The sequence below is a fragment of the Ornithodoros turicata genome, chromosome 7 (genome assembly GCF_037126465.1).
Source record: "Ornithodoros turicata isolate Travis chromosome 7, ASM3712646v1, whole genome shotgun sequence".
Lineage (NCBI taxonomy): Eukaryota > Metazoa > Arthropoda > Arachnida > Ixodida > Argasidae > Ornithodoros > Ornithodoros turicata.
Window position 1 is genome coordinate 29,245,155 of NC_088207.1, and position 26,561 is coordinate 29,271,715.

Consider the following 26,561-nt stretch of genomic DNA (forward strand, 5'->3'; position numbering starts at 1 on the left):
GTTTTTTTTATTTTATTTTTTCATGTTGGCGCTGCGAAGCAACTGTGGCTATGAGCGACATACACACGTGGAGAGATGGAGAGAGGACAGCAGGAAGGAGTGGGGGACAGGGGGACAAGACAAGTGGAGATACATCATCCTCAAAACTACGCGTATCAAGCGTGTATTTCTAGAAGCCTCAGTAGCAATACATTCATGAAACATTTGAAACGAAAATTACGTTGACAAAAGCCGTGTTCAATGTACGTGTGACGCAACAGTGCGGACCAGGCTTAACACAGAATGTGAGCTCCCGCAGACTACGGTTATGAGCAGTGACGCTGTCAACCTATCATTGAAGAAGAAGAAGATCGAATGCTGGACCAGTACGACGGGCAAAATTTCAAATCTCCGCATGAAGAAGCGCTCAACAGCGTTCCATTCGCCCGCATCTGAAGAGCATCGGATGATCAGGCTGGTGCAGGGCGCTGTTCTACGACTGTTCCAGAGTACGGACACTTCTGTGCTGCTCGTGAAAAATACATCCCCATGCTCGGATTTCGACTGCTGCATCTCATAGCCGATTCTCAAATACGTGAGTATTCACGAATATAGTTGTAACAGTGAGTTTGATTTCTACAACCTGGCTTTTTTGCGAAACTTTAGTTTAAGGAACGTCGAAGAACAAAAACAGAGCTAACGTCCGGACAAGAACAATCGCGGTGCTTTTCTCTTTTTACTTTTTCGATATTTTCGTTCTTTAGCATTTCATTAGGATAAATTAAAAGTAATTGAAATCAAGTAAATATTACTTCAGTGCACGATTTTCAGTGCAATCGGGAAGGTTATTGTGCAAAGACTTTGCTTCATCTGGGTGGTTTTTAAGACTCCGAAGCACTCGAGTACCTGGTTATTTGAGATATAGAGAATCGTAAGCGCCCTCCGATTGCGACTCCGTATCTCTGTCAGTCAATCAAATATCAGCAACGTGACGTCAGCTCTCCAAAGTAATCAGGCGATTGGCTTATGCTTTCGGAAACGTTATCGTGAAAGTTCTACGTTAATAATAATATAATATATAATTTATAATAATAAATTAGTAATAATAATAATAATAATAATAATAATAATAATAATAATAATAATAATAATAATAATAATAATAATAATGGTGCCGCGGTGTTACACGTTAGGTTTGCCTGCCTCGTACGGCGACATGTTGCACGTGCAGCAAAGTATTGGACAGCGGATAATTTCCACAACCTGTGGTTCTTTTGACGTGCGCCGGAAATCACCGACACACGGAGCTGGAAGCAATGTTTAGCTCCCCAGCAACTGTCTTCGGTCGGGTTTCAACCCGCGATCTTGAGCTCAGCAAGCCAATACGTTGCCGACTGAGCCTATACCGAGGAGGGTCGCTCTCCTAAAACGCGTTAATCCAACATGGTACAGCCGCACGGAGCAACTACATATTGTTACGTCGCGGTCAACACTTATTTGATCTTGTTCGTTAATATGTGTGAATTCTTGTTCGATAACATGTGGTTACTCTTATTTGCTCTTTGCCCTCACCTAGGTAGAGCCTTCAGCAAAATCAGAGGCCACACATCGGAACGACGTTCTTTTACGCTCGAATCCTTCACGAAAGTTGTCCCTCTCGACATCGAAGTCCGGCCCTCATGTCTCCGAAAGGGAAATCCCGATTCTGGACCATAACCCTGGTCTGCTGTGTCTACGTATCTCTCGCTGCCGTGGCTGTCCTCAGCTTCAAGGCAGAATCAATTGTCATGTTCGTCATCCTAATCGCCATCGCTTTGGCATCCCTCGTGTCCATCCTTTTCCCTCCGTCCGAAGACACACAACCCGAAGACTTCCTCAGCTCCGAAGACAGCGAGGACTCGCTGACGAGCTGCGAGACCTGCGTCCCCTCAAAGATCCCGTCTCCCCCCAAGCAGTCTTCTCGACCAGAGACTCCTCTCTACACTCCGTGCGATTCGCTTTCCTGCTTCCTGTACCGTCCCTGCACCCTTCTTGCACCACACAGGCTGGCCGATCCTTCTGCCGCCTCGTCATCGAACGGTCCGGAGAGATGCCTGTCACCGGAGCAGAGGACGGCCGCGTCACCGCTGGGGGACAACCCGGATTATGAGCTCACACACTCTAAACTGATTTCCAACGAACACCTCGGCGATGCCCCAAACGTACATCATGGTGTAGGGGACATTGGTTCGAAGCCGGCGCAGGTTTATGACACCTACTTAACGTTCCTCGGTTCTCCCACGCCTAAGACGCCGGACACGGTGATAGACTTGAGAGATCTAGAGCTTGCGACGTTATCTTCGCTGGGCTCTAGCAGTAGCGAGGACGATATTGAGTCGATACGAGAATCCGGTAAGATCGACAGAAATGGCGCCAAAGGATTGGCTACGCAGGTTGCAGAAGTTCACCGGGTTTCTCCGTGTAGGCCTTCTACGCGGCAACGGATGACGCAGTTGTGTTCCGCGAACGGCGACATTGAGCTGTCTCCTTTACCATCTCTATTTCAGAGAGATAATCCGTGTACCCCATAGCGCTGAAGCATGACGGTACTTTTGTGATACGCAGCATGTGTGTAGACACCGTTGATTTGCCATCTACCATCAACAACGCAACGTGACGCTGTGTATTCTGCAGGACGCTCGAGGCGTGCGTGACTGTCTTATTTTAGAGGAAAAGAAAAACACGTGTGATTCTTTATATTAATATAATGCTGATATTAAGGAGAAATGTGTCAGCATTTCGCGTGTATACAACAGTGGTTGTTTTCGTATATATATCGCTGCATAGTCACTGCAGATGATTTCTAGGACTGGCTTTTTGTGGTTTCCAGTTACCGCCCCTACGGCTAATGGTGGCTTGTCTCCACAGTAACGGCCACAAAAGATGGCCGCGATTGGCAGCCTACGTGACGTCGTTTAAGAGATCAGGCTTTGTTCATCTAGGTGGCATTGAGTTTATGTATGCGATAGCTTATGGCGACGAAGCGCTCGTTCTTTCTCCGCAGAGAAAGCCTGGATTCGACCCGAACTCTAGCAAAGTACTGTCGTCACTTCCGTATCGTGAGGGACAGCGCCAGCACCAACCCGCTGAGTTTGCGGGATGTGCGCAATGCCTTCCGACGCCAAGCTCTCGCCTGGAGTGGAGTGACATTGATGTTGAGCGGTCTGCATGCCGTAACGACAGCAAGTTGCTCAAAAGAAACAGAAAAAAAAAACGCGCTCCTAGTCACACGAAGACCCAGTCTGGAGTAGTCACTAAATAAGCTACCTTATTTAGTAACTAGTCTGGAGGGCAAGCAGGTCCTGTTCCGCGGCATGCAAATGACTACGATCACTTGGTATGCAACACTAGTCAGGACAGTGGCAACAGAAGAGGACACATGTCAAAGTACGGAGAATTCGTGCTGTGTCCTGCGGCACTTTGGAGGACGCATGGCATGCATCCTCCAAAGTGCCGCAGGACACAGTTGCAAACAAGGAAGACTGTTGGGTCGTAGGTAGGTTAGAAGCGTGCCTGTAGCCCTGGGGTGCTCCGCAGAAAGGCGAGGAGTCCACCCTCTCGGTGGTCTCGGCTGCCCATGGTGTTGATGATGTTCACCAAGGTGGTCACTCCGCGATGCCCACAGATCGGGGCACGATTGTTTTTCGCTGCTGGATTCGTATTGTGTCCCTTCAAGACAGATTTTGTAGCAACGTAGCGGGTTCAAACGGATCGACTAGTGGCGCGCATGTTACGCGGAAGCGTAACATGCGCGTTAAATTTTGTGACGTTTGCAGACATGGTATACGTAGTGTTGCACAAAAGGTACACTCGAACTTTTAACTCGAAGACGATACGAGTATATGGGTGAAAACAAATTGTAACAGTCGGAGGCACTAACCTGTGTATAAGCAAAACATTTATCGAAGCAAAGTTCGATACTAGATAGGAAATCAGTAAACGCTGTTGCTGTGGCCCGACTTCCACGAGGACAACGCAATGACGGATATATCCAACTATGCTCTGTGTGTTACGAAAGACGATACGGTAACAATATAAAAACGTAATAGTGTTTTGAGAAACGGCGCTGCCAAAATTGTCACGAGGTACAAACCAAACATTGTGCATCATGACAACTGAAAAATACAGCGAAGACAGTTTATTGAAAAAGAGAAAATAAGTGTGATAATGTGACATAAGAATGGCTCAGTGGCGTAACTAATTAAAATGGTTAAAAATTGGGCTGCTCGGTATTTCATACTATCAAACCGATAAAAAAGACATTTCGGGAAACAAACAAAAGGACGACACAACACGTAGCACGGACTGGCGAACAATATTTTTATTGACAGACCTGCTTCTTAAATACCCTGAGTCAGCAACGCCCTGTACTCCAAGGTCATCCTTTTACACCCTCAAACCTGCATGATGGTGCCTTTGTCTTTTCGAAAGCACAGGACTTAAAACTGCCGCTGACCGATCCAGTCGAGGAATTTTTGGAAGTTGCTAACAGGAGGCACTCTTGATAAGTCCTGTGCATTCGAAAACATAGATGCATTAGGTAGGCTTGACGGTGTAAAAGAGTAACCTTCAAGAGGTCGTCAGTCTCTGCTGTGTGTTGTGACGTCCTTTTGTTTGTTTCCCGGCATGGGCTTTTTTATCGGTTTTAAAGCATAACTAACTACTGTACACTGACGTCACGCCAACGAGTTTAAGGGCAACCTCCATGGAGCGAATTTTTGCAACGAAGTTCGCGCGGCAGACTGCCACGCGTGTTCCGCCGCCAGTTGTTCGCCGGCACCAGCTCCATGGAGCGAAAAACCAGCGGACGGCGTCGGGAAGTCATGCTGTGATGTCACTGTTGCCAGGGTATAAGGTGAAAGCTTAGTGAAATCAATTGCTCGAAAAAGTGCATTTAATGTCACAAATTTTGCAACTAAATCCAGCATCTGTCTGAAAAGATGCGCCCAGTAACGTACCGAAAAGCATATTCACTACTGCGAAAAACACACATGCTTCTTGGCAGAGACTGCCTCACGTTCTAACGATGCAGTTGGCGAAACAGCGAGCAGACGACAGCATCCAGTTGCAAGAAGAGGACGACGACGATGATTCACGAGAGCAGACGACCACGTGCAGGCGATCTGGCGTAGATTCGTAGCGGAAGTGCACTTTGATTGGTTCATCTGCAGTTGACGCTTCCGGAATCGCGGACGCTGGGCGAAAATATCTGGCATGGGCAGATCGGCGGCGGACGCTCACATTTTTGACGCCTCGCGCAGGGCGTCCGACGCTGAGCGAAGTTCGCAGCTTTTTCGCTGTACATTCGCTCCATGGAGGTTGCCCTTAATGAACGCTAACTGGTATAGTGGACACCAGGGTTTCGGAGTTGGCACTCCGGAGTTGGAATGATTCCGGATTCATTCCAGATTTAGCAGAGCCCGGAATGGAATTGTAATGGAATGGCGCAGCTTTGGTTCCAACGTGCTGGTTTCTGCCGTCGCGCCTTTTGCACCGCACCTGCACACGATCAAGAGTGAAATAACCTTGTCTTTGTGATTTTTCCGTGCTTGGTAATGTCAATCTCCTCTAGCACTGCTGGACTTGCCTGTACGGTTACCGGTCCTTTTCTTTTCTTGAGGGAATTTAACGGAATGGAATTGGGTTGCGAAGCCATTCCAGGATTGGGAATTGACCATACCCTTTCATTCCGAGGAATTGAAAGGAGTGGAATTGGAACGGAATGGGAGACTCCATTCCGCAACCCTGGTGGACACTCTAACAAGTGTGGGGAGATCTTAGTACAGTTGGAGTACGTAACGATGGTACAGGTTGGGACAAAAGTTTGCGGAACACGCGAAGCGACGTACTTTTTCTTCGGTGCGACACCCTAGCGGCTGCCGGAAGCGGGTGAGTTCACTGTTTCGGAGGGGTGGACGGATGCGCGATGCGCTGTTAGCGACACGCAGTGGTCGCTCCAGGGTCGCTTGGGTGTGCCTGGGAAGTACGAGTTACCGCTGTGTGTCGCTCACAGCGCACCCTTCCATCCTACCGAAACGGTGAACTCACCCGCTTCCGGCTGCCGCTAGGGTGTCGCACCGAAGAAAAAGTACGTCGCTCGCGTGTTCCGTAAACTTTTGTCCCAACCTGTACGCCTCATCCTATTCTTTCCCTCGATGCAACCACCACGCGTCGCAGCGAAAGCCACTTGCCGTGGTTACCCGCGTAGAAAACTCCACACGCTAACCGCGTATCCATTGCGAAACTGCACCGTGCACGTCCACAAGCCGTGAAATTAGGCAGAGAAGAATTCACTGCTCTGCTTCTTCCTTCTGTTCTTTCTTTTTCCTTTCTTTCTTTTTTTTTTATTTTTTGGAGAGAGGTACAACCAGAATATAGTATACTCGCTCCGGATCCCAAATTACTGAGAAGTCGTCGTTTTAATCGGATTTCCACAGATATTGAGACGCTGGCTGAGCAACGGGACCAGAAGAAGTAAAACTAAGAAATCGCACGTAGGAATATACGGACGGTGAACTTCACGTCGACCAATTATAACCGCTTCCGCCGCTACTCTTTATTTCACTGAAACCACGTGCAGCAGGATACAAAGTTATAAAAGAGAGAGAGAGAGAGAAGAAGTGTAATGTCTGAATGCCAGACTATTGCATTCAGCAATGCCCTTTGAGCAAAAGGATTATCAGGAGGCTTATTCTATATTTGAGAGGCTGAAATACCAGTCTCTTTATGTAACCGTGAAATGATATTGCCAATATGCGGGTGCTGGTAATTGGCTTATAGGTTACGTGCCCTGACAATCACTGTGTCCACCACGATTTGAGTTACTGCGCTATTATTATCAACGAGACAAAACGATGAGACAGTCACACGCAGCCGTCTGCGGCAGATCACTCGCACAAGAGATTTCTTTAATGGGGCTAAACGGCAGATGGCAGCAAGGACGACGAGAACAGGCTTGTTTTTCGTTTGTTTGTTTGTTTTTTCACGTATTGGAGCACAGGAACCGAATTTCAGTGCTTGGCTAACACATGATGGCAAAGCCATCGCATCACGCAAATGGAGGGAAGTGGATACTGTTTTGTCGCCGAATTTGGCGTGAATTTGGCACTTGTTACTTCATGACTGCGCTGGAGAAGAAATCATAAAAGGGGGGATGTAATATCTCCAGGGCCACTACAATACATCACACCCATCAAACGGTACAAACTTTATTATACTACTCTTACTAATTTACTACGCACGAGAGCTCGTGGAGAGACCAAATATGATGCAGTGTGGACAGGGAGATGAAAAAAAAAAACTGAAACAACGTTTTTGCGCACGTAGCTTACATTGGGGACAATTCTTAGTGCCACGAGAGGATTATAGTCTCTCAATACAGCATGGAGAAAGACACGGCATTACAGCACCCTAAGCACGCGCTTCACGCTCTGCAAATCACAACTTCCTCTATAATCGAAAGCAGAGATTCCTAACCCAGGAATGCAAATAAAAGTAACATACAAAATAAAAAAGTAAGAGTGAAATAGAAAAGAGATTCGCGGTAAAAACCGCCAGGCCACCGTAGAGCAGGTCGGCTTGCCATCGGATGGGGTTTCCTCTCGACAAACGGCAAACTAAGCGAGAAAAATTCCAGTGCGAGGACAGAAATTGATGGGTCTGTCCGAGAGACCTCACCCGATCAGAAGAGATTCGGACGGGGCTATCAGAGGGCTCCCCGTAGCTCTGGGCATAGAAAAGTGGAGAACGAAAAAGAGGCTGTGCGGTAATTAAAATGTATCGCAGTTGAAGTATCTCGACGAATATTCGTCTTCGAATGAGGGAGTCGAATGAGGGGACGGGGCCGCTGTGACTATTATTCGACCGTGTCCACACGGTTGAAGAAGACATCGGCAGAGCTTGCAAGGGTTGCGAGTGTTAACAGTTGCATAGTTTGTTCGTCATGTAATACCGCGTATGTTTGTTTTTTATTCCGTGTTAGCGCCGCGAAGCAACTGTGTCTATGAGCGGCGTACAGACGTGGACAGATGGAGAGAAGACAGCAGGAAGGACTGGGGGACAGGGGTGTTAGTATGTGCCCTGGGCTGACTTCAGGGGGAACTGTGCCGACATTCGTCTGGAATGTCTTCGGAAAACCCGTGGAAAACCTGAGACAGCACAGCCGGTGGTAGGATTCGAACCCACCACCTCCCAGTCTTCAGCTCGACCTTGGCTACCAGCAACGAGCTGGGCGCCTGAACCCGCACGGCAATGCCGCTGGTGGTAAGGATTGTGTACGCTGGCGAACAATGCAAGCCAAGCGGGCTTCTATTATAGTGTAGGGTGAACGGGTCGAAGAAGGTGAAAGACAGGCGCCATTTTTAGAATGCTTGTGGACAACTGTGAACATCAACAGTTAGACTGGAAAATCTTATGTACAAACATCGCTGAGAATACGAATGTCCATTTTCACTGAGGAAGGTCGGCCGCAAAGAAAGAAGCCATAACCATATTTACTGTACACTGTAACAACACAAACTGACCACATGACACGCTCGCAAGAATCCAGAGTGACTCCATATTATTAAAAAAAAAGGCCTAAGCGTGGAGTGGAGAGTTCATACACCAGCTATCTTGCGTTTATGTCATTTTATCAATCCAGAGTAAGAGTTTTCCGTCTTGTGACTGTTCAAAACGGAGATGTGTGCTCTGTCTGTAACGGATCACATATAGGAAAAACGTATGACGTACGCCCAATCCTCAGCAAATCGGAAGGCAATGCGATATCTTTCCGGTTGACTTTAAGCGAGTTATGTTTTTAGAATATGTACCACGTAACAAAAGTAACAAAAGCCAGCACTCTGAGAGTGAGCGGCAAATTAATGATAAAAAAGGCTCTGTTGTCGACCATAGTCATATGAATGTTCTAAGAATAGATCTGCAGACACACAAGCGTACCACTTGCAATTTTCAGTTTACAAAGAAACACCGCACACCATCTTTAGTTTCAATAGCTAATAGATATATTACATGGTCGTGCACCTCAATCAGCGCCCACCCTCTGGAGAGGGATTAACTCGTCTAGTCGGTCGATTAGATTCTCGTCACAAACGCAAAACTTCCGAGAACTGCTCCCCAAATCAAAACGAAGCCTCAACCTGTTATGCACTACTTAACTCGTACTAGTGCAGTTACTTTCAGAAATAATTACTCGGAGCATTAATCACGATGCCTGTTCTGTCCCAAAATGTGACACATCACTCGAGCTCATTCCCCGAGACGCGCAAGAACTGGACAAATATTGGAGCACGCCAAGAAGTTGAGCTCGTGCAACTCCGACAATACTGCAATGCCCCTAGAGAACTAAGTGTAAAATATGACCTTCCGGCTAGCTGGCGGGCAGGGAAATGCTTTATTAGTAGAAGGGGTCCAGCTGGACCCCGGTCAGGCGCAGTCCGGCCTAATTTTTAATAACTCGGCCAATAAGGTAATCGCAGTTGCATAAGCGAGGGGCGTTGAATGAATGCAGCTTGCGCGCCAAATGGATTGTGTAGCGGAGCTTTGGGATAAAAGTAAACGGCCCGGAAGAAGCCAGGCTAATGGCACGTTAATAAGCTTGTCGGCCCTAACCCGTTCCGAAGCGGCCGGTGCTGAGAAAGGGTTGAAGATACGCGCGCACTGCCGCGGCTCGTGTGTTCTCATATCAAGTTCTTATTTCAGAAGCGCACTTTATATTGAGTACCTACGGAATGTTGCACTTCCCGTGTATTCACACGTGCGGCATCCCCCACGGAACATTCTAGCGGAAGAAAAAGCGAGAAAACTGCTCACGGGGTGAAAGTTCCGCCTGGTCTTATGGCGCGGCACCATTCGCACATAGCAGACGACGTAGCAGACGACATCATGACCTGTCGTCTGCTACGGGGTATCTTGTGGCTGAGCCGCAGGATATTCGTCAAGTTGAGGCGAGAGCTGACAGGCATTAACGAGCTAAGTCCTGATAACACTGCAGTAATGAAATGAATGTAATAAATTACATTTACTGATAATTTATAACGTAACGCATTACTTTTCGGCTTTGATCATTCGTGATGCAATTTCAGTGCATTCCGCTAACTTTAGTTCTTTGCGGAACTGGACGCATTGCCACAGCCATTAATCCGTTTCCGAACAAAAGGCCCGAAAGTTTAGGGATCATTTCCTGTACCTGCTCCCTAAGTTATTTTTTTCTTCTTCTTAGAATGTGAACGTATTTGTAATGGTATTACGTTGGTTTATTCATTTTGTCGATGTCTTTCTTTTCAAAGTTTTTTTAGTTACACACACATATCCGACGCAGGCATGTCATTGAAAGACCAAAGTGTCGGACTCTCACTCCCCGAGCTATATTTCCCATTCAAAGTTGCAGGGCCTCGCACAACAATCTCATTTGTCAATCGGGCGACCAACTCTATGATTTACCCCCCTCATTCTTTAACGCATCTTCGACGCTGCGAAATAAATAATACGTCCCAACCCACAGTCAAACGATGCCGAGCATTCCGCCGTTGCATTTTTGGTCATTTGCTGCGGCGGCTATTAGGCCTCACAGTCGATTCCCATCTAATGACCTGCGTCACCCCTTTGCTCGCCAGGGCAGAGGGCGCCACTTTTCGTCGCAAAAGCAACGAGAAGAAAAAGGTGGTAATTAAAGCCATTTATACGGGCTAAGGACGTAATTAAAGTGGTAAAAGTTGGACTCGAACATTCCAAAGGGCACGCACATCTCATTCAAGTTTTGCTGTATCCTCTTTGATGGGGGAAATCGCTTTTGACGTTATATATAACGGAGAAAGAGCGCGGGGAACAAAATGGGAAGCTGCCAATCGAAGGGAGTCGGCCGTTTTCAATTTTAAACGGCGCAGTGATTCATGGCACTTGGACGACGCGCTGTGTGGAGGGGGACCCCGCCAGGGAGGGACGGGGACTCGGTTTTGTTTTCGGCCTTAATGAGCGTCGATAGCGAGACGACCAAGAAGGGAATGAGAACTGTTCACAGTCAGAGTAATTGAGACTCATGGTGGAGGACCGTCGCCAGTTCGTGCATTCATTGGAAACTATACAGCGCTCGATATTTATACACAGCGCGCTCGGTTATCGAAAGGCGGATCCTTAAGCAGTTATGTCTTTGTTATGACAAGTGATATGCACGAGCAATATATATATATATATACTAGGTGAATGGGGTTCGGATGACGTCATAGTGACGTCATCTCTTTCCCGATGACGTCACGATACAAGCCTTTATAAGCTCGGTGTACCACTCACATATTTTTGTCCTGACGAAGGCGGAGCTTCCGCCGTAACCTAGACAACCCTTTTAGCATTCCAAGTATCTTAAATCTAAACAAATTAGCCCTTTTTTTTTCTTACTTCCTGTACCTTCGTAACCTGTGTTTCAAAGGGGGAGAAGTTATTTACATTTGCTTACATTCACATTTATTTACATTATTTACCGTATATATATATATATATATATATATACGGTTTTCCAAACTAACCTGATCCAGAGTTTAAAAAAAGAACACGAAGCGAACGACATCAGCCGAATGCAGTCAGCAGTCGTGTATCGTATTCGCCAGTAGTTTTTCTCCTTTTTTTTCATTTTGCCTAATAAATAACTTCGGTAAAACTACTTCGCTATCTTTTGAAATATTGACTTATGGCCCGAGGTGGTGTCACTCAAAAAGGTCTAGAACGCTATGAGAAACACCCGGCCGAGGTGGTTCCAAAGAGGTATACTTTGTGTGTGCGTGTGTGTTTTCCCTAAACAGAAAGCTCGTGGAATTAAGAAAAAATAGCCGGTGATAATGCGCGCGTTGTTGCGCGTTGTTACGCGTTGTGGTGTTTTTGTAAGTGTAAACCATCACTCCCACTGTCACGTTCAAGGACAGCAAGCGACCTAATGGAGAGAACAATATTTACCGTAAATACCCATCGTTTATTTCATTACTTGTCGTACAAAACTTACTCTAAAACACCGAGCTTCAACAGAAAGAACAAAACGAAGAAAAAGGAAACATACACTTCACGCTTGGTGAGGAAGAAGTATATAGTAATTAATGCGCGACTCAGAAAAAAATTAATAAATGAGAAGCAGTCACGGCTCGTTAGGAAGCTAAGATCGGTCTCCTTCAATGCATGCTTGAACAAACAGTGCACAGAAAGTGATTATGCGGTCTCTCGGGAACACATTAAAAATGCGTGAGAGGCACCTTCGGATAAAGCTCACTTTATTCGTCTCGCACGTTTTTACGCATCTCCGTGTGTCTGTCTGCATAGGTTGCGAAATACGTGAAAAATAAACATTTAAATAAATAAAAATTACTAATACTATACATATCCGTCAACTATTTCCATTAAAGAATAGGGATGTGTACAGGGTGTGTGTGCTATATAAGGTCAGTCCCATTTTTGCTCTTGACGCGATAACTACTTGACGGACAGATTTCCGCTGCCACACAGTGAAGAATATTGCTCGTAGGTTTCTCTGGCATAAATTATTTACTGTGTCGCAGCGGAAGTCTGTCCGTCAAGTAGTTATCGCGTCACGAGCGAAAATGGGATTGACCTTTTATAGCGCACATATATTCGGATACTGTCCCTTTGGACAAACTCGACAGATATTTTTGACTGCCAACCTCTAATTCCCCGACGCTTCCGTTCACCTCCGCTAATTACGCTGTGAAGGTTACCCAGAATTTGGTTGTGTTTGAAATATTTTAACATTTTTACAGCTTTTAACATTTCACATGTACAAAAATTATTTATTGGAACTGTTGCTCCATACTCATTGGTCCCTTGTCGCTCGCATTGCCACGCTGTTCTTGTATTTACCGACAAGACTGTTGTATAAGGTCGGATGACTCCTTAGGAATTCTTCCCGTTTGTGTTTGACCCTCATTTGTTCGTGCAATAAAATAAATATAAATCGAATGAACACAAAATAACCCTGCTTGCAAGAACTAATACCACAACAGTGATGCAATACCTAACGCCTCGAATGAAGACTACAACATAACACTAGAGCACAGAAAAGCGTGTGTCACTGCGGTACTAAGATTGTAACCTCATGTCACTAATGCCTAGAGAGGAATGCTGTAATATGCGAGGTGTTCTTCGTAAGTAACCGCATATAAATGCAACACACGCAACTGAAACCGGATTTCGAATGGAAAGTGTAGTGTAATCAACTACATGAGCATTTCAGGCTTTCATTCGCAATGCCTGTCAGCAGTGCAGAGCCATCATTTTGGAAGGCAAGGAGGAGCCTAAAGGAACCGAAGGAACGCCACGAACGAAGAAGAACGAACGAAGGCCACTCCATAATTTTTCACAATTGATTCATTATCTTATTTGAATTGAACTTCACATTAATTATATCACCAGCAGACGCAAGACACAAAGTATAAATACTTGCGGAAAGTAATAGCAGACATCTGAACACCGCCTAATACAGACTGGGAGGGACAACTTCTCTTTACAACTGGTAGTATCCCATGCGGTACCATGCACTTCCCAGCCACACGCCTATTAAACCGCACTTTAATACCTCGACACTTTTTGCTCTGGGTGTCAATTTGTGAAGAAGTTGATAAAATATGTGACAAAACGTGAACAAAAGATGAACGAGACATAAAGTAATTCAGAACTTTTTTGATAACAAATCACGAAACTGCTATACCGTCCACGTAGTTCAGAGCTCCTTGGTGAACAGTGCTCGTCCCGATGATCTACCTTTACCCCCTTTCGTTTACCTGCAGTACCACCCGATCATGAGCATTAGCCCCTTAAGGGCATCAATCCTCTCCCCCAACCCTGATTCCCCGTTGTTTACTTCTGCTCAATTATTTAGCAAACACGACCCCTCCAGCCAGGTTATCCCCGATGCGGCTCCTCCAAACTGCCAACTCCTCCTCCCTCCAACTTTTAGCAGTCTCTCTCTCAGCCCTCTTTTGCAAAGTATACATTTTATGTTTCAGTTTAGGAATATGGAACTTTGTCGTGCGTCGTCGGAGTTGTACATAATTCAGTTCTCGAGCCGCAAGACTCGGTTAACTTCCTAACTTCCTAACGCTGAGTTCTCGCCTTTAACAAGCCCTGAGGGCATTCATTTCAAACACCTCCAGTGCGAGACCTTGGCGTGTAGTCGCATGCTAAAGGGTTGCGAGAATCAAGGTATGACACTACTTAGAACAAAAAGCACCTACTATTTGGAACCATCGGCTTTTGACGGTGTGCACATGCTGAAAGGCACAAGCTATCTAGCTGGTATGCACAGGAAGCAAGAAACAATTGACTATGTTTTTCTTTTCGATTGTTTTCTTTCTCTCACTCGTCATCCCCTGTCCTCGCTTCCGCACAAGGTTTCGTTTAAGTCCTATTCAGCAGATGTCATCAAAGCATGTTGCAGCGAATTGTCAATGATTTATTGTCAGTCAGTTTTTGTTCAGGTAAGTATTTAAAGAGACTGAAACACTCAAATGATTTATTGTACTATGTTTTATTTTACTATTTATATCTCTTTGAATACTTATCTTATTCATTTGCGAGTGTTAGACTTTTCCCATTTTTGCCTGTTCATTTTTGTTCAATACAAACGACACGCAATGCTGGTCGGGTGCAGCCACGGCGTATACTGTAAGATTAAACTGTTCCATGCCTGCATGCCTTTTCGTTCGATTTTTCATTCACTTTTGTTCTAACAGATAGGGAATGAAGTTGAATACAGTCGTGGAGTGAAGCCACGAAATGCGTGCGTGACAGGTCTCCTGTAAAGCGTGCTTTCACTGCATGGGCGCTGTGTATGCAGGAGAAGTGACCATACACCAGGTCTCCAGTTTTATGCACACTACTGGCTTTGTCTTTGGCGACCGAATCGCGCGTCGACTATGCTAAAATACATTCTGCGTGGGCAAACGATCCAAAGACCTCTACGCCTTTAAAACGGAACTCCAGCGCACAGCACGCTTCTAGCCAACCATAATCCCCCCATAATGTCATCGTTCTCTTTCCCTGATTTGTGACACTTATGCAGTTACATTAACTGTCACAAAAAGGCGTGCGCCCGGCGCTTTCCACAGATGAGGAATGATTATGGTATCATTCTGAGCAATTGTTGGATCTTAATGTGTTATGTGGTGATGTTATCTTTTAAGAGTGACACATACATGTACAGATCCCGACAAAAGTTTACGGAACACCAGGGCGACGTATTTGTTGATCTCAGCGACACCCTAGCGGCGAACGTGAGTGGACACACTTACTGAGAGGTGCGTCGAGTACCCGGTCACCTGTTTGTAAGTCTATATGCTCCTTTTACAGCAACCGTGTCGCTCAGATGACTATACACCACTCCAGTGTTCCGTAAACTTTTGTCGGGACCTGTACATCTGTTTTCCCTTCTGATTTTCTTTTGTTTGCGACAATATTTCTACTAGGGCTGCTGTGTCCGATACATCAACAAAGGGGCGTTAACTTCACTAATGGAGCCTGCGAGACCCACTTTGAAATATAGGTCAGAAATTGAACGCGAATAGCATATTTACTGCGTTTTTTCTCACTACCTAAAGCCACTCGATAACGACTGCACAACAATTGTAACTACGCGTAACTACTCATTCACAGAGTAGATTGTAGATTCAAAAGCGCAACCACACACGGACACACGGAGAAAGACACAGGAGCGCTTTTGGACAGTGGAACACCAACAAGCGGACAGTGGAACACTAACAAGCAGAGCACTCTACTCTTCAATCATTCACGAAGCGTTGCAATAACGCGGATGATCTTGGAATAATGCACCTAAATAACGCTGGCTGTTTTTCTTCCTAAAAAATCGCGGTACAAATGTGGGTTCCTTACTTCCCCATTCCCTAAATTCGTTAAATGACGCGACGCTCTCTTATTAATTTAACCATTTATTCGAAGACACTTCTACTACTGAAACTTCTTCCCCGTCTATGCTCGGAAGAAACACGTAACGAGAACAGTCCCACTTCCTTTTTGTGCCGCCCAAACCGATACCTGACCGAAGAGATTCCCTCTCCGGCATACCCCCAAACCCCCGTCCCGAAATCCGGTGATTTATTTTCCAATCTATCCAACGCTTGAGAGAAAAACACTTTCCAGCCACCTCCCACCTTTTTTTCTTTCTTTCACACAGAGTAACACTTTCAAATGTTTGCATATATTCTTTTACTGCTCCGTTCATCTTACTAAGAGGCGCAGAGGAGGGATAAGAGGGTAAAAAAAGGAAGAATAGGGGGAGTAAAAAACAAAGAAAGAAAGAGAATTAAAGTCGGCGTTTCGGAACGTGATAAGCCACAAACGAACCCGTGCCAGTCCCTGATTCTATTTGGTAAAATTCGCTACAAAATATGTAAATTTTGCGTATAAATACATAAGGACAATACGTACATGCATACGACTGCTACAGCTTTGCTTCTAGATGAGTGCACTTCGAAGGGGTACTTCGCTCTCCAAGCATGAATTCGTAGGTTTTTGATACCACGAGCAGCGTATCTCATAATTTCCCAAATCCTCGCTTCATTTTTTTTTTTCGCAGGCTTGAGCAGTATAATTTCAGTAATAATGTCAACGTTCAGGACAGCCGTTACTAACTACCTCATAAGGGTTTTTGTTCTTTTCTCTCTTTTTTCCTCTGTATCTGGCTCTCCTTTCTTTTTGATTTTATTGCGTTCGTGCCTTATTATTATCATATTCTAACATCTTCTAGATTGTACACGTTTGCCTATAATATTTCTGCATATATTATGTATTACATACTGTGTTATGTTATTATGTATTGTGTATTTCATATGTACCAATGCCCAGCCCCTCCGTGCCCTGCGTAAGGGCCCTGGGAGTGATGTATAAATAAAAATAAATAAAATAAAATTTATTATGGGCACTACAAATCATTGAAGTCCACACAGTTTGGATATCCCGAGCGGGGAGACGTGTGACGTCACTGTCACGATACGGGGGCTTTCCGTTTGCGCCATTTTTACGTGACCTCAACGGTGTGAATAGTCGCGTTTACATGAAGGCGGTAAAAGTCGGCTGGACGAGACAAATCGATTTCTCTTCTGCATGTAAGCCGACGTATATAACCTTAAAAGAGAGGTCGACGCAGCGTAAACAAGATGCTAGGATGAGGTAGTTTAGACGACAGCTGTCGACTAAAACGAGTCAGGACACCTATCCTGCAGCTTCTCCGAAGATCCAGACGAGTAGTCTGCTATCTTGACTGTCTGAATGCCTGTAAGAAAACCCCCATCCTTCTACCGTGACAATTTAGTCTACTAGGGCTTCCAACGCAGTTAATAGAGAGCTTTAGGAAACTGTCAACGTAAGTTGACTCATGGCAATTAAAATGCCGTCAATTCGTGTCAACTATTTGTCAATTGGCTTTTGATTGACTAAGTAAAAGAAAGTAGGAAGTCAATACGGTCAATAAAAAGGAAGTGGATTGTCAGAAGTAAATTTTCATTTTTGTAACGGGAGTCACTAAATAATTTGCGGTTCAGAGTATCGACACTGAGTTCCAACGGCGAGCATGCGCCATTTTGTTTCCGCGCCACGCTAGTCAGGCGCACTTCAGAGCCATTTATAGAGAGAGTTTGGCAATTAGGAGGAGCCTAACTCAAATTGCGTCATGCGATGTCACGGCTGAACGGCTGAACTACGCGCCACGGAGCTACCTGGCAGATAAGGGTTGAACTACGTTTCCCTTTCCTTTTACGATTCCGGATTCCGTAACGTGACGACCGAAAAAGAGTTTCAGGAGAACCACGTTCCCCTTACGCGCTACGACTCCAGATGCCAGATAATGAACGGCACCGCCATCTGGTAGCAGAAACAACTACTATTTCGGATTTGCAGATCCCGTGATCGACGACTATTTAGCAGCGTTTTCAAGAGTATTTTCACACAGTACATCAAGCAGAAGGTATAAGTCGTCGTCGACCGTGAATCGGTCGCGCATTGTACCGCTCATTTCCGAAACGGCCTCTCATTGTTGACCACCCTCATTACACTCGGAGTAGGAGTCGCGGAAAGGAACCCGTTTCAGCCAACCGTGGGTCGCCCGTCCGCTCTACGACTAAACCCCCTGCGCTGTGATTGGCTGGTTGTGATAGGGAGTCTGAGTCGGAAAGCGTCTCTGGTTCCCTAAAATTCCCTAATGACTCGCTGGGGCAGTTCCTGCCGCAGAATTCTTAGCGTCGCGCTGGGAATAATAGACGTGATGTGATGAGGAAGTGTGGGAGAGCAGGCTTTCCTGTTTACGAACGCTGCGCATTTCTGTTAATTTTTGAGCCTCCACAAGTTTCGATGACGCGGGGAGCGGGTGATGTAATCATAAGCAAACAAATTGCAATGATGTCATGTTCTGGAGAGGGCACTCGTCTCCTAGCAATGACGCCGGCGTCCGGGGAGGATCGCGTGGTGGAGAAGTCACGTGACGCTGATCCAAAGGGGGCACAATGGGAGAGATGTCCTCTCCCTCATTTGTGTTTTCTCGAAGGTCGGAGTGGTCGGAGGATATGGCACGTGGGGCTCCGCTAACGGAGTACAAAAAGTGAACCCCCTCGAAAGACGCGAAGGGCAACAACGTTGCCAGGTGAGAGCCGGGCGCTCCGACGGAGCCTAACATGACGTTACAGTTCTCAAAAATAAAAACAATTTACTCTAGCTTTCGCGTCACGTAGAACCAAAATATTTGCAGGAATGTAAAGTGAGACCAGAAGATTTCAGTAACATAACTTTGGTAGTGATTCTGAAGACACCAGATTTAGTCCGTAGTGGCACCTTAATACAAAGAAGCGACTCGGGAGTCGTGACCTTCGTGAATGAATACGGCTTTGTGAAACGGCGGCGTTCTCCGTCCGCGTTGTTTCTGTTTCACTGTGTCTACCAACGTCATAATTACTTCACGGTGACATTTCTTGGGTAGAGGTCTGTTAGCCGGACAAATTGTCAAACACAGTGGTTTTGGTTTCATAGGTGGGTCTCTGGACGCGACCGTCCCTTTAAAGGGTGTCGGGCCCCAAATATGTTTGCCACAGGAGAATAGTTATTTCGACTGAAGCCTGAGAAAATGATGACCTTCGGTTGTGGGAACCGCGGTAAACACAGTTCTTATTCTCCTTGCTTCCAAGCCGAGACTGAGAGGTGACCGAACGTGTGTGCTGGGTGGGTGTTTTGTCTCCGTCTTCCTTAGGCCCAAGGGCCTATCAAGCCAAGATGGACACGCAAGGGCAAGGGCGGACGCACTTCTCTGTGAAGTCGCCCCAGGACGCACGATCTCCCACGAGCAACATGCCACCACGTCGGCAGACAGACCGCTAGGCGATAGCACGCTACTAGCCCACCAACCAACCAACCAACCATACTGCTAGGGCTATTAATGCAAATGGGGTATGACTCACCGAATGCATGCGCACCCTAATCTGGATATAGATTCTGCAGGTTGGGCGACGCACTCCGTGAGGACTAGCACCAACTGGTACACCATAAAAGTAGCACCTCTCGTATCTTGCAGAACTCCAGATGCTGTAATAGTAATGTCTTCGCGCAATCTATCACCCAAGGCAAAGCAGTACAGCGATATGCATTAGTACCGAATAACTTACCTGACAGCTCGACTATGTAGTCAACAACAAGTTCCGTAGCCAACCCACAACACTGCTTGAACATCGGAGCGAAGTCGTCCCACCCTTGGTCAAGTTTCGAAGTCCTCCGGAGCCAGCCTTGCATCATAGGCAGTAGTACGTGGTTCACTGCGTACACTCCGAATTCCGGGCCTGTTATAGGGTGTGAGATGGCACTCAAAAACTATGCTATCACTCATACACAAGGTTATGTTGCGCCAAAATAGTGTACTACAAACTATCGCTCATTTGCAGGCATCGCAATCGAACAAGGCCGTCTGTTTGCAAATCGTGCGAACGTCCGTTCTTGTGGGCTCAGAGGGTATAGTGAGATAAAGAAAGGTATTAACGTACCCTGACTCGGTTAACAGCGAAAGTAAAAAGCGTGCAGGAATGCTGGTGACATATTGAAAAAGAAACGAAAGAAGAGGGAGAGAAAGCGAGGGGGGTACGTTACACAAAGGACACGCAGCAAAACTGAAGAAATGTTGTGTCGCTCATTGAATTAAGCAACTCAGGGAAAACGTGCTGACACCAGGGCCGTCCATATTTATTAGCCTGCCTCGCCTAATTCTCGTTGTTTACTGTGTTGCTTGTTCATTGTGTACCCCTCCTTTTGACTTTTCTGTTCAGAAGGCTATCGTATTTCACAGAACCCGGTTACTACAAAACAAAATAAACGACAATTAACGACTTGACAGTTAACGTGGCTCGAAACCCTGCTTCATTCGTCAAGCTGTCCATCAGGAGCGATCATGTAAAATATTTTCCCTGTGTGGTACATTGCCACCGCGCAATCAAATTTACAAAAAGCACTGAAAGAAAGCAGCCTCGGACGGACGGCCCGATCTCCACGCGTGACGTCGGCAGCTCCCCTTGCCCTTTTCTTCTTCCGCTCTCTTTTTTTCTTTCTTTCTTCTCAGCTCACGCGCGTAGACCCGCTTTCGTTGCGCCAGTCTACATCACTAGTCACATGATCGGACCCATCCGGGGGAATTGCTGACGTCACGAGGTACCCCCTCCCCTCGTTCTCGTACTCGCTCTTTCAGACAGTCGAAATTTTTTAGTGTTCTCCCGCGCGCTTTCTGGTCACATGTGCTCGTCGTTCTTTCGTAGGAACCCGTTTATTTGTTGGAGAACACACCACAGCCAAAAACAAAACAAAAAAATAAATAATGGAAGGCGCCACCTCACTGCCCCTTTAAAGCGACGGTCGCATCCGTTGCAGTCGATTTCGAAACTATAGTGTCATTTAATTCTTCGCGTACCACTGACCACGGTATCGAAAGTCCCGCGCGAAATTCCGGTGTAGTTTCACTTTTATTCGACGGAATACACGACAAGAGCAGATGCCGGATGTTGAGGGTATGCCGCAATTCCATCTCTGAAAAAAGAGAAAACTACATTCTGTAACAGGCCAATGATGGCACGCCTTTGAGAAAAAGAATGCCGCTGCCGTGCGGGCATCTCATGGAGTTACGGGGCGTCTTGACGGCGCCTTTCCTTCTCTGTGCGCCACTCTCTCACTCCCCCGCTTACGGAGTGACGTCACGCCACTGGAGCTTCTGCGGCCGGAGGCAGCGCTGATCTTTAAACCTCGTTCATATAATATCCAAGCGCTTTTCAGACGAAGAGATTAGCCGATGCCGAACATGGTGGTAACGGTTTAATAGATGGCTTTCCGAATGAGACCGCCCTTTAAAAAGTAACGGGAAGCGTAAAATCAGTGTTTAGGCGAGTTCCCACTACCGGCCGGACGCCCGTAACGGCAGAAACGTCGATTAAAGGCCACCGCTTGGCCGTTTTCCGGTGCCGTTAAACGCGTCGCCGCACCTTCGCAAAGGTAGTCGTGAAGTCTCGTCCGTGAACATTAAGATATTTCGAGAGCAGGGTGGACGCTCTTCGGAAAATCCATCCACCGTTCCCCGTTGCGCGTGCGCGCGCCCGATTGTTCTCAAACACATTAGACCGCTAGAATATGCATCCATTGGCTCCTTGTACGCTTTATGTGTGGTTCATTGACACGCCCAAATAGCATCAGTAGAGCCCTCCAAGTCTGAACCCATGAACTCCGAAACAGGACAGAGGACTTCCTACGACAGAGCCTCTGGACACCCAGAAGAGGGCCTACAGACTCCCGTGGAAGGGTCTCGCGACCTTGGAAAGTTGGCCATACTAGGGCATCACTACAGTGTTTATTCACAAATATGGGACAAACTTATTCCCTCAAATAAGTCAGGAATACACCCTTCTTTCTTCAAAGCGTGCCTGCGGTTTTCGCGGATCGAACTACGGCATATCGTACCGTGTCACGGTTCACGGACATATTGCTGTAGGAAAATTAACCCACCTGGTACTGAACGTAGACTCTTGAACAGCTGAAACAGCGTATCTGTGGTGATAGACTGGTACTTGCGAGGGCATGTTGAAACAGCTCCCGCCAAGCCCTCTAGCAGTAGAAACCAGACGTGCAGGACTCCAGTAGGTCGGTCAAGTTCATCAAGAGATACCATTGTGAAATCAGACGTAGGAGGCATAGAGTTATCCAACAAGTCCTATAGGGAAGCAACGGTTCATTGCTGAGATATCAGTATTATAGATCAGATATCAGATAATCAGATATCAGTTATATCGGCACTGCCTATAACAGCACTATTCATACCTCCAGCAAGGTGCTATTTTGTCCCCATCCATGTTTGCAGAAAATACTACTGCCCCTTTAGCATTCTAAAATGCCAATCAGTCGTGCCTTTCTACAGTGGCTGCCTCAACTTTTCTAAAATCACATTTGCACACCTGAATATACCACTCCTTGTCGCTCTCGTTCGCCTGGTCACCATCGGTTGAAGCGCGCGAAGCAGACTCTGGATCTTTGAAGATGATCAATTCCATTCCGGAAACAGAATCATCTACGCAGTTGGGTTCCGATTTGTACTTGATCCTATGAAACAAAATAACGTTGTCACTTATTATTGCTCGAAGACATTATCTGCTCGTCTTGATCAGCCTTTTGCACCTTGATTAGTTTGCCCTCATGTCATGTGACACAGCGAGTTTGTAAATATGAAACATGAGCCTACCAATGCTCATAAATGCTCTAACCTCAACGCAGAATGAAATATGGGACACGCAGGCATCAGGTACAGAGATGACAAGATGCCCGCCGATTTCTCCAAGTATTTCAGCGCTGCCTGGCACATGTCCAAAGGGATGTCGTCACTGTCGGCGAGAAGACTGTTCTCCGTGCAAAGACCCTCAAGCTCGGCTGCAACAACCACAAAGAACAGCATAGTGATGTATTCCGTTGATAAAAGCCACGGTGAAATGCACGAGCGCTCATCCTAATCCTAATTCACTCATCGATTATTGATCAGAGAAGTACAGGGTTCGATTCCAGCCACCACTGCTGCTCGTCAACTGATGTTTTTCAGTTTAGTGACAATCCACCAATGACGACCATTTAGTACAGGGTGGGACAAAAGTTTAGGGGCAGTTCTCACTTGGCGACGCCCGACGCGGCGTCGTGAGCGGGCGGCGGAAATAGACGCGCATTTCTGGAGTCGGGAGAGGAGAGACGTCGAGCCAAAAAAACTGCCATGCCGACCTTCTTTCACGACGTCGGCGAGAGCTGCCGAGAACGACAGCTGGCAACCAATTAGGTGATACAAAAAGGCCACGCCTCCTGATTTTTCGTCTGCTTTGGACGACGGAATGCCACTGTGGTGGGAACATGAAAATCGTGCGCGCTGACCGGGCGGCGGAAATACGCCTCTACTTCCGCCGCCCGCTCACGACGCCGCGTCGGGCGTCGCCAAGTGAGGACTGGCCCTTACGGAACACGCGAGCGGCGTACTTTTTCTTCAGTGCGACACCCTAGCGGCCGCCGGAAGCGGGTGAGTTCACTGTTTCGGAGGGGTGGAAGGGGCACACAGCGGTAGCTTCCACTTCCCAGGCACATCCCAGCGACACCGGAACTTCGTGTCGCTAACAGCGCACCCTTCCACCCCTCCGAAACAGTGAACTCATCCGCTTCCGGCGGCCGCTAGGGTGTCGCACCGAAGAAAACGTACGTCGCTTGCGTGTTCCGTAAACTTTTGTCCCAACCTGTACTACCGTGACAACAGGCAGTACATTACTACCCTAGTCATAATGTTAGGCTATTTGCGATGTTCTCGACATGTTGCAAACTATGAAGTTATAAAATGCGTACTAATGGTCTCCGACGACTCTGCGTTAAACTCAACTGCTCTATTCCCGATACTGAGCGGAAGGTCTCACCTGGTCCGCGTACGTGCTTCAGAAGGCACAGCAGACAGTCAACAGCAGCGTTGGCGAAAACGTGAGGGTTATCTGTACCAAGGAAGGCGTCGAAGACATCGAGTACCACCCTCAGATGATGCGTGCGCTCGCGTTCGCTTTCCGGCGACGAATTCCGCAGAGCCACGTTGGGTTCAGGCATGCGGACTGCGCGCAGGGCTCCGAACAAAGGCCTCCAACCAGAATGAATTTCCGCGGTTGAACCTTCGACAAACTCGCAGATGCAACTCACGATCTAAAGGGAGATCGAAGATGATTGACAACAATAGGGCGCCGCACCATACCAGAAACTGCACCTGCCGTATAGCGTCGACGTACCTGCTCTTGAACGTCTACGTCGCACAGTTCTAGGCAAAGGATGTTTTCAAAGGGTTTGAACAAAGCCTCGTTCAGATGAAAGTGAGGTAGCTCAGTGTGGGCAGAGAGAAGAGCGCCAACAATGTCGTGAATCGACCCCACTGCCCGCTTTGCAATGTCTGGATCCTTATGGCACGCAACCTGAAAGTGTGCTCGGGGTGATTCATCAGGCAGTCTATCAGCATTGACCGCGTAAAGTATTTTCACTGCACGATGCCTTATCACTGCACTGTTCACTTTACAAAGGCGTCCTGAAAAGTCGCTGAACGCGCGAAGTGGCTAAACCTTGGGAGCGCGGCCCAATCCTGCTGCTGTGACGTCGAAGGAGATGAGCTCCCATTTGCCACTGAAATATCGTCTGCTACGGTCATGGCCAACACCACATAGAAAGAAATCTTGGCTGCTCAAACGAAGTCACGCAACAATTAAGACTCTGCCAATCGCAACCGTGCTATCAGCGGCAGCAGGTATGCAAACTACCCACTATGAGCCCCATGGGCAGCCATGGTAGCCAGAGAAAGGCCTGCGTTTGAAGTAGTCTGCAGCGATTGGCTGACATTCTGTCTTTACATATCTACGTGCGAAAGACCGAGAGGAAGAGGCACTAAGCAGGTCTTCTGTATCTGTGTGACATTGGCACGGCGCGCCGCTTCGGCACACACGAATGATCCGATTGGCACTCGTACGGTCGTCACGGAGTGACTTCAACCAGAGTAATTCGGATATGGTTCTCGAAAGGAGGGTGACGGGCGTCTAGATGGCAAACTCATCAATGATCTCTCATGCATATTAGATATAGCACCTTTTTGTCTACCGACTAGCACCTACTACAATGAAGCCTGGAAACATACATGAATTTAAAACTGCGCAGCATATCACATGTATGCGAATATTCTTGTCACAGAATATGAATGAAGCTTTTCCAACGATAACAGTCATTTAATCCAACGTATAAATTCAGGTAAAAATTCAATGTGAAAATGTTGTATTCGCATTCGTTTCCCTTCCTCAGATACACTACCAAAGGTACGAGTTCGGAGGGTTGAACCCCTTCCCCCCTGGCAGCGCCACTAGTTATCTTACCCACGAACTACTAGATTATAACCAACATGTCATAGGAACCCCTTCCCAGCGCCGCATTTGGAAGCTCGCGGTGGCGCTCCTCATCGTCCCAGTTATTACTTTCTACAATACTTTGTACTTCAGCTTACCTTAGTATTTTTGTACAAGCGGTGGATGTCCCACGGAAGATGTTTCATTCTAAAGTTGATTATCATCATCATTCTACGCATTTTCATAGGAGCTGTTGCTGTCGTCTGCTACGGTAGTCGTACGTCCGCTTCTGCGCGTTCAAAGTTCAAATTCCCATTGTCCAATCATGATGTAGATCTCGCGGGCCGATGAGTGGCGCCCTTAGCGGATCGTGCGGACGGGCTCCTCATAGGGGTTGCCGATTATGACATGGTCGTTATAATCTAGTAGGTCGTGATCTTACCTCAACAAAATGCGGTGCCACGATGCTCCACGCTTTCATGACGTGTATGAGTGGTCTCCCACCACGGGCGCACCGCAGCATGACTTCGCCGAGCCGATTAAGCAGCAACAATGGGTACTGAACACAAAGTGACTGCCCGTAACCTTTGCTGAAGAGCTGCACTCGACTTGCAGCGCACAATTCCGATAGGAATCCTACCAAGGCACATAGGTTTAGCTTACCAGCAGCTTCGTCAAACAACCTGGAACGGGTCAACAAGAAGAAAACAAATATGGTCAATATGAGGAATGCACAGATATTCGAAAGTTTCCGAGAACCGTAAGCGCCTTCCGACTCCGTACCGCCAATGAGAGGGCGGCCCGTAGAATCAGCGGCAGATGACTTTTGAGCCCCTTTCCGGGTTTGTCTCGCGAAGTCGAGACGATAAGGCCTGACCATCGCTGTTCGAAACTGAATTTTTCCGAATAGTTCAGAAGCTGCGCTTATAAGCCCGAAAACTAAAAAAAAAGAAAAAAGAATTGTGCTCGTAGTGTCAGAAATATAACATTAATTCACTTGGAGCTTGCCTGAACCTCAGCGGCGATCCCGATCGACACGAAAGTTGAGCAGAGACAACATTATACCTTTGAAAATTGGGTGTCGCTGCTTTCTATAGCTCTGTTGCCTCAGTAACGAATCTATATTGTCGAAAAAATTCCAAT

The 26,561-nt window shown here is 46.9% G+C and overlaps 1 protein-coding gene and 1 long non-coding RNA gene across 6 annotated transcripts in view; one reads left to right on the forward strand and one right to left on the reverse strand.

The window, feature by feature from the left end:
- The window catches only part of LOC135400751 (brefeldin A-inhibited guanine nucleotide-exchange protein 3-like), a 65,096-nt gene that overhangs the window by 13,928 nt on the left and 24,607 nt on the right, over positions 1–26,561 (reverse strand). For all 5 annotated transcript variants that reach the window (XM_064632642.1, XM_064632644.1, XM_064632645.1 and 2 more), the window contains 8 exons: positions 25,861–26,101; positions 24,327–24,506; positions 23,970–24,243; positions 22,794–22,956; positions 22,488–22,632; positions 22,042–22,246; positions 19,674–19,844; positions 19,470–19,593 (listed from right to left, as the gene is read on the reverse strand). In XM_064632642.1, coding sequence (XP_064488712.1) covers positions 19,470–19,593; positions 19,674–19,844; positions 22,042–22,246; positions 22,488–22,632; positions 22,794–22,956; positions 23,970–24,243; positions 24,327–24,506; positions 25,861–26,101 — 1,503 coding nt within the window. The remainder of the gene's footprint in view (positions 1–19,469; positions 19,594–19,673; positions 19,845–22,041; positions 22,247–22,487; positions 22,633–22,793; positions 22,957–23,969; positions 24,244–24,326; positions 24,507–25,860; positions 26,102–26,561) is intronic.
- LOC135400755 (uncharacterized) lies at positions 328–2,745 on the forward strand. Its single transcript, XR_010424641.1, has 2 exons — positions 328–574; positions 1,556–2,745. It is a non-coding gene; the product is annotated as an uncharacterized LOC135400755 (long non-coding RNA).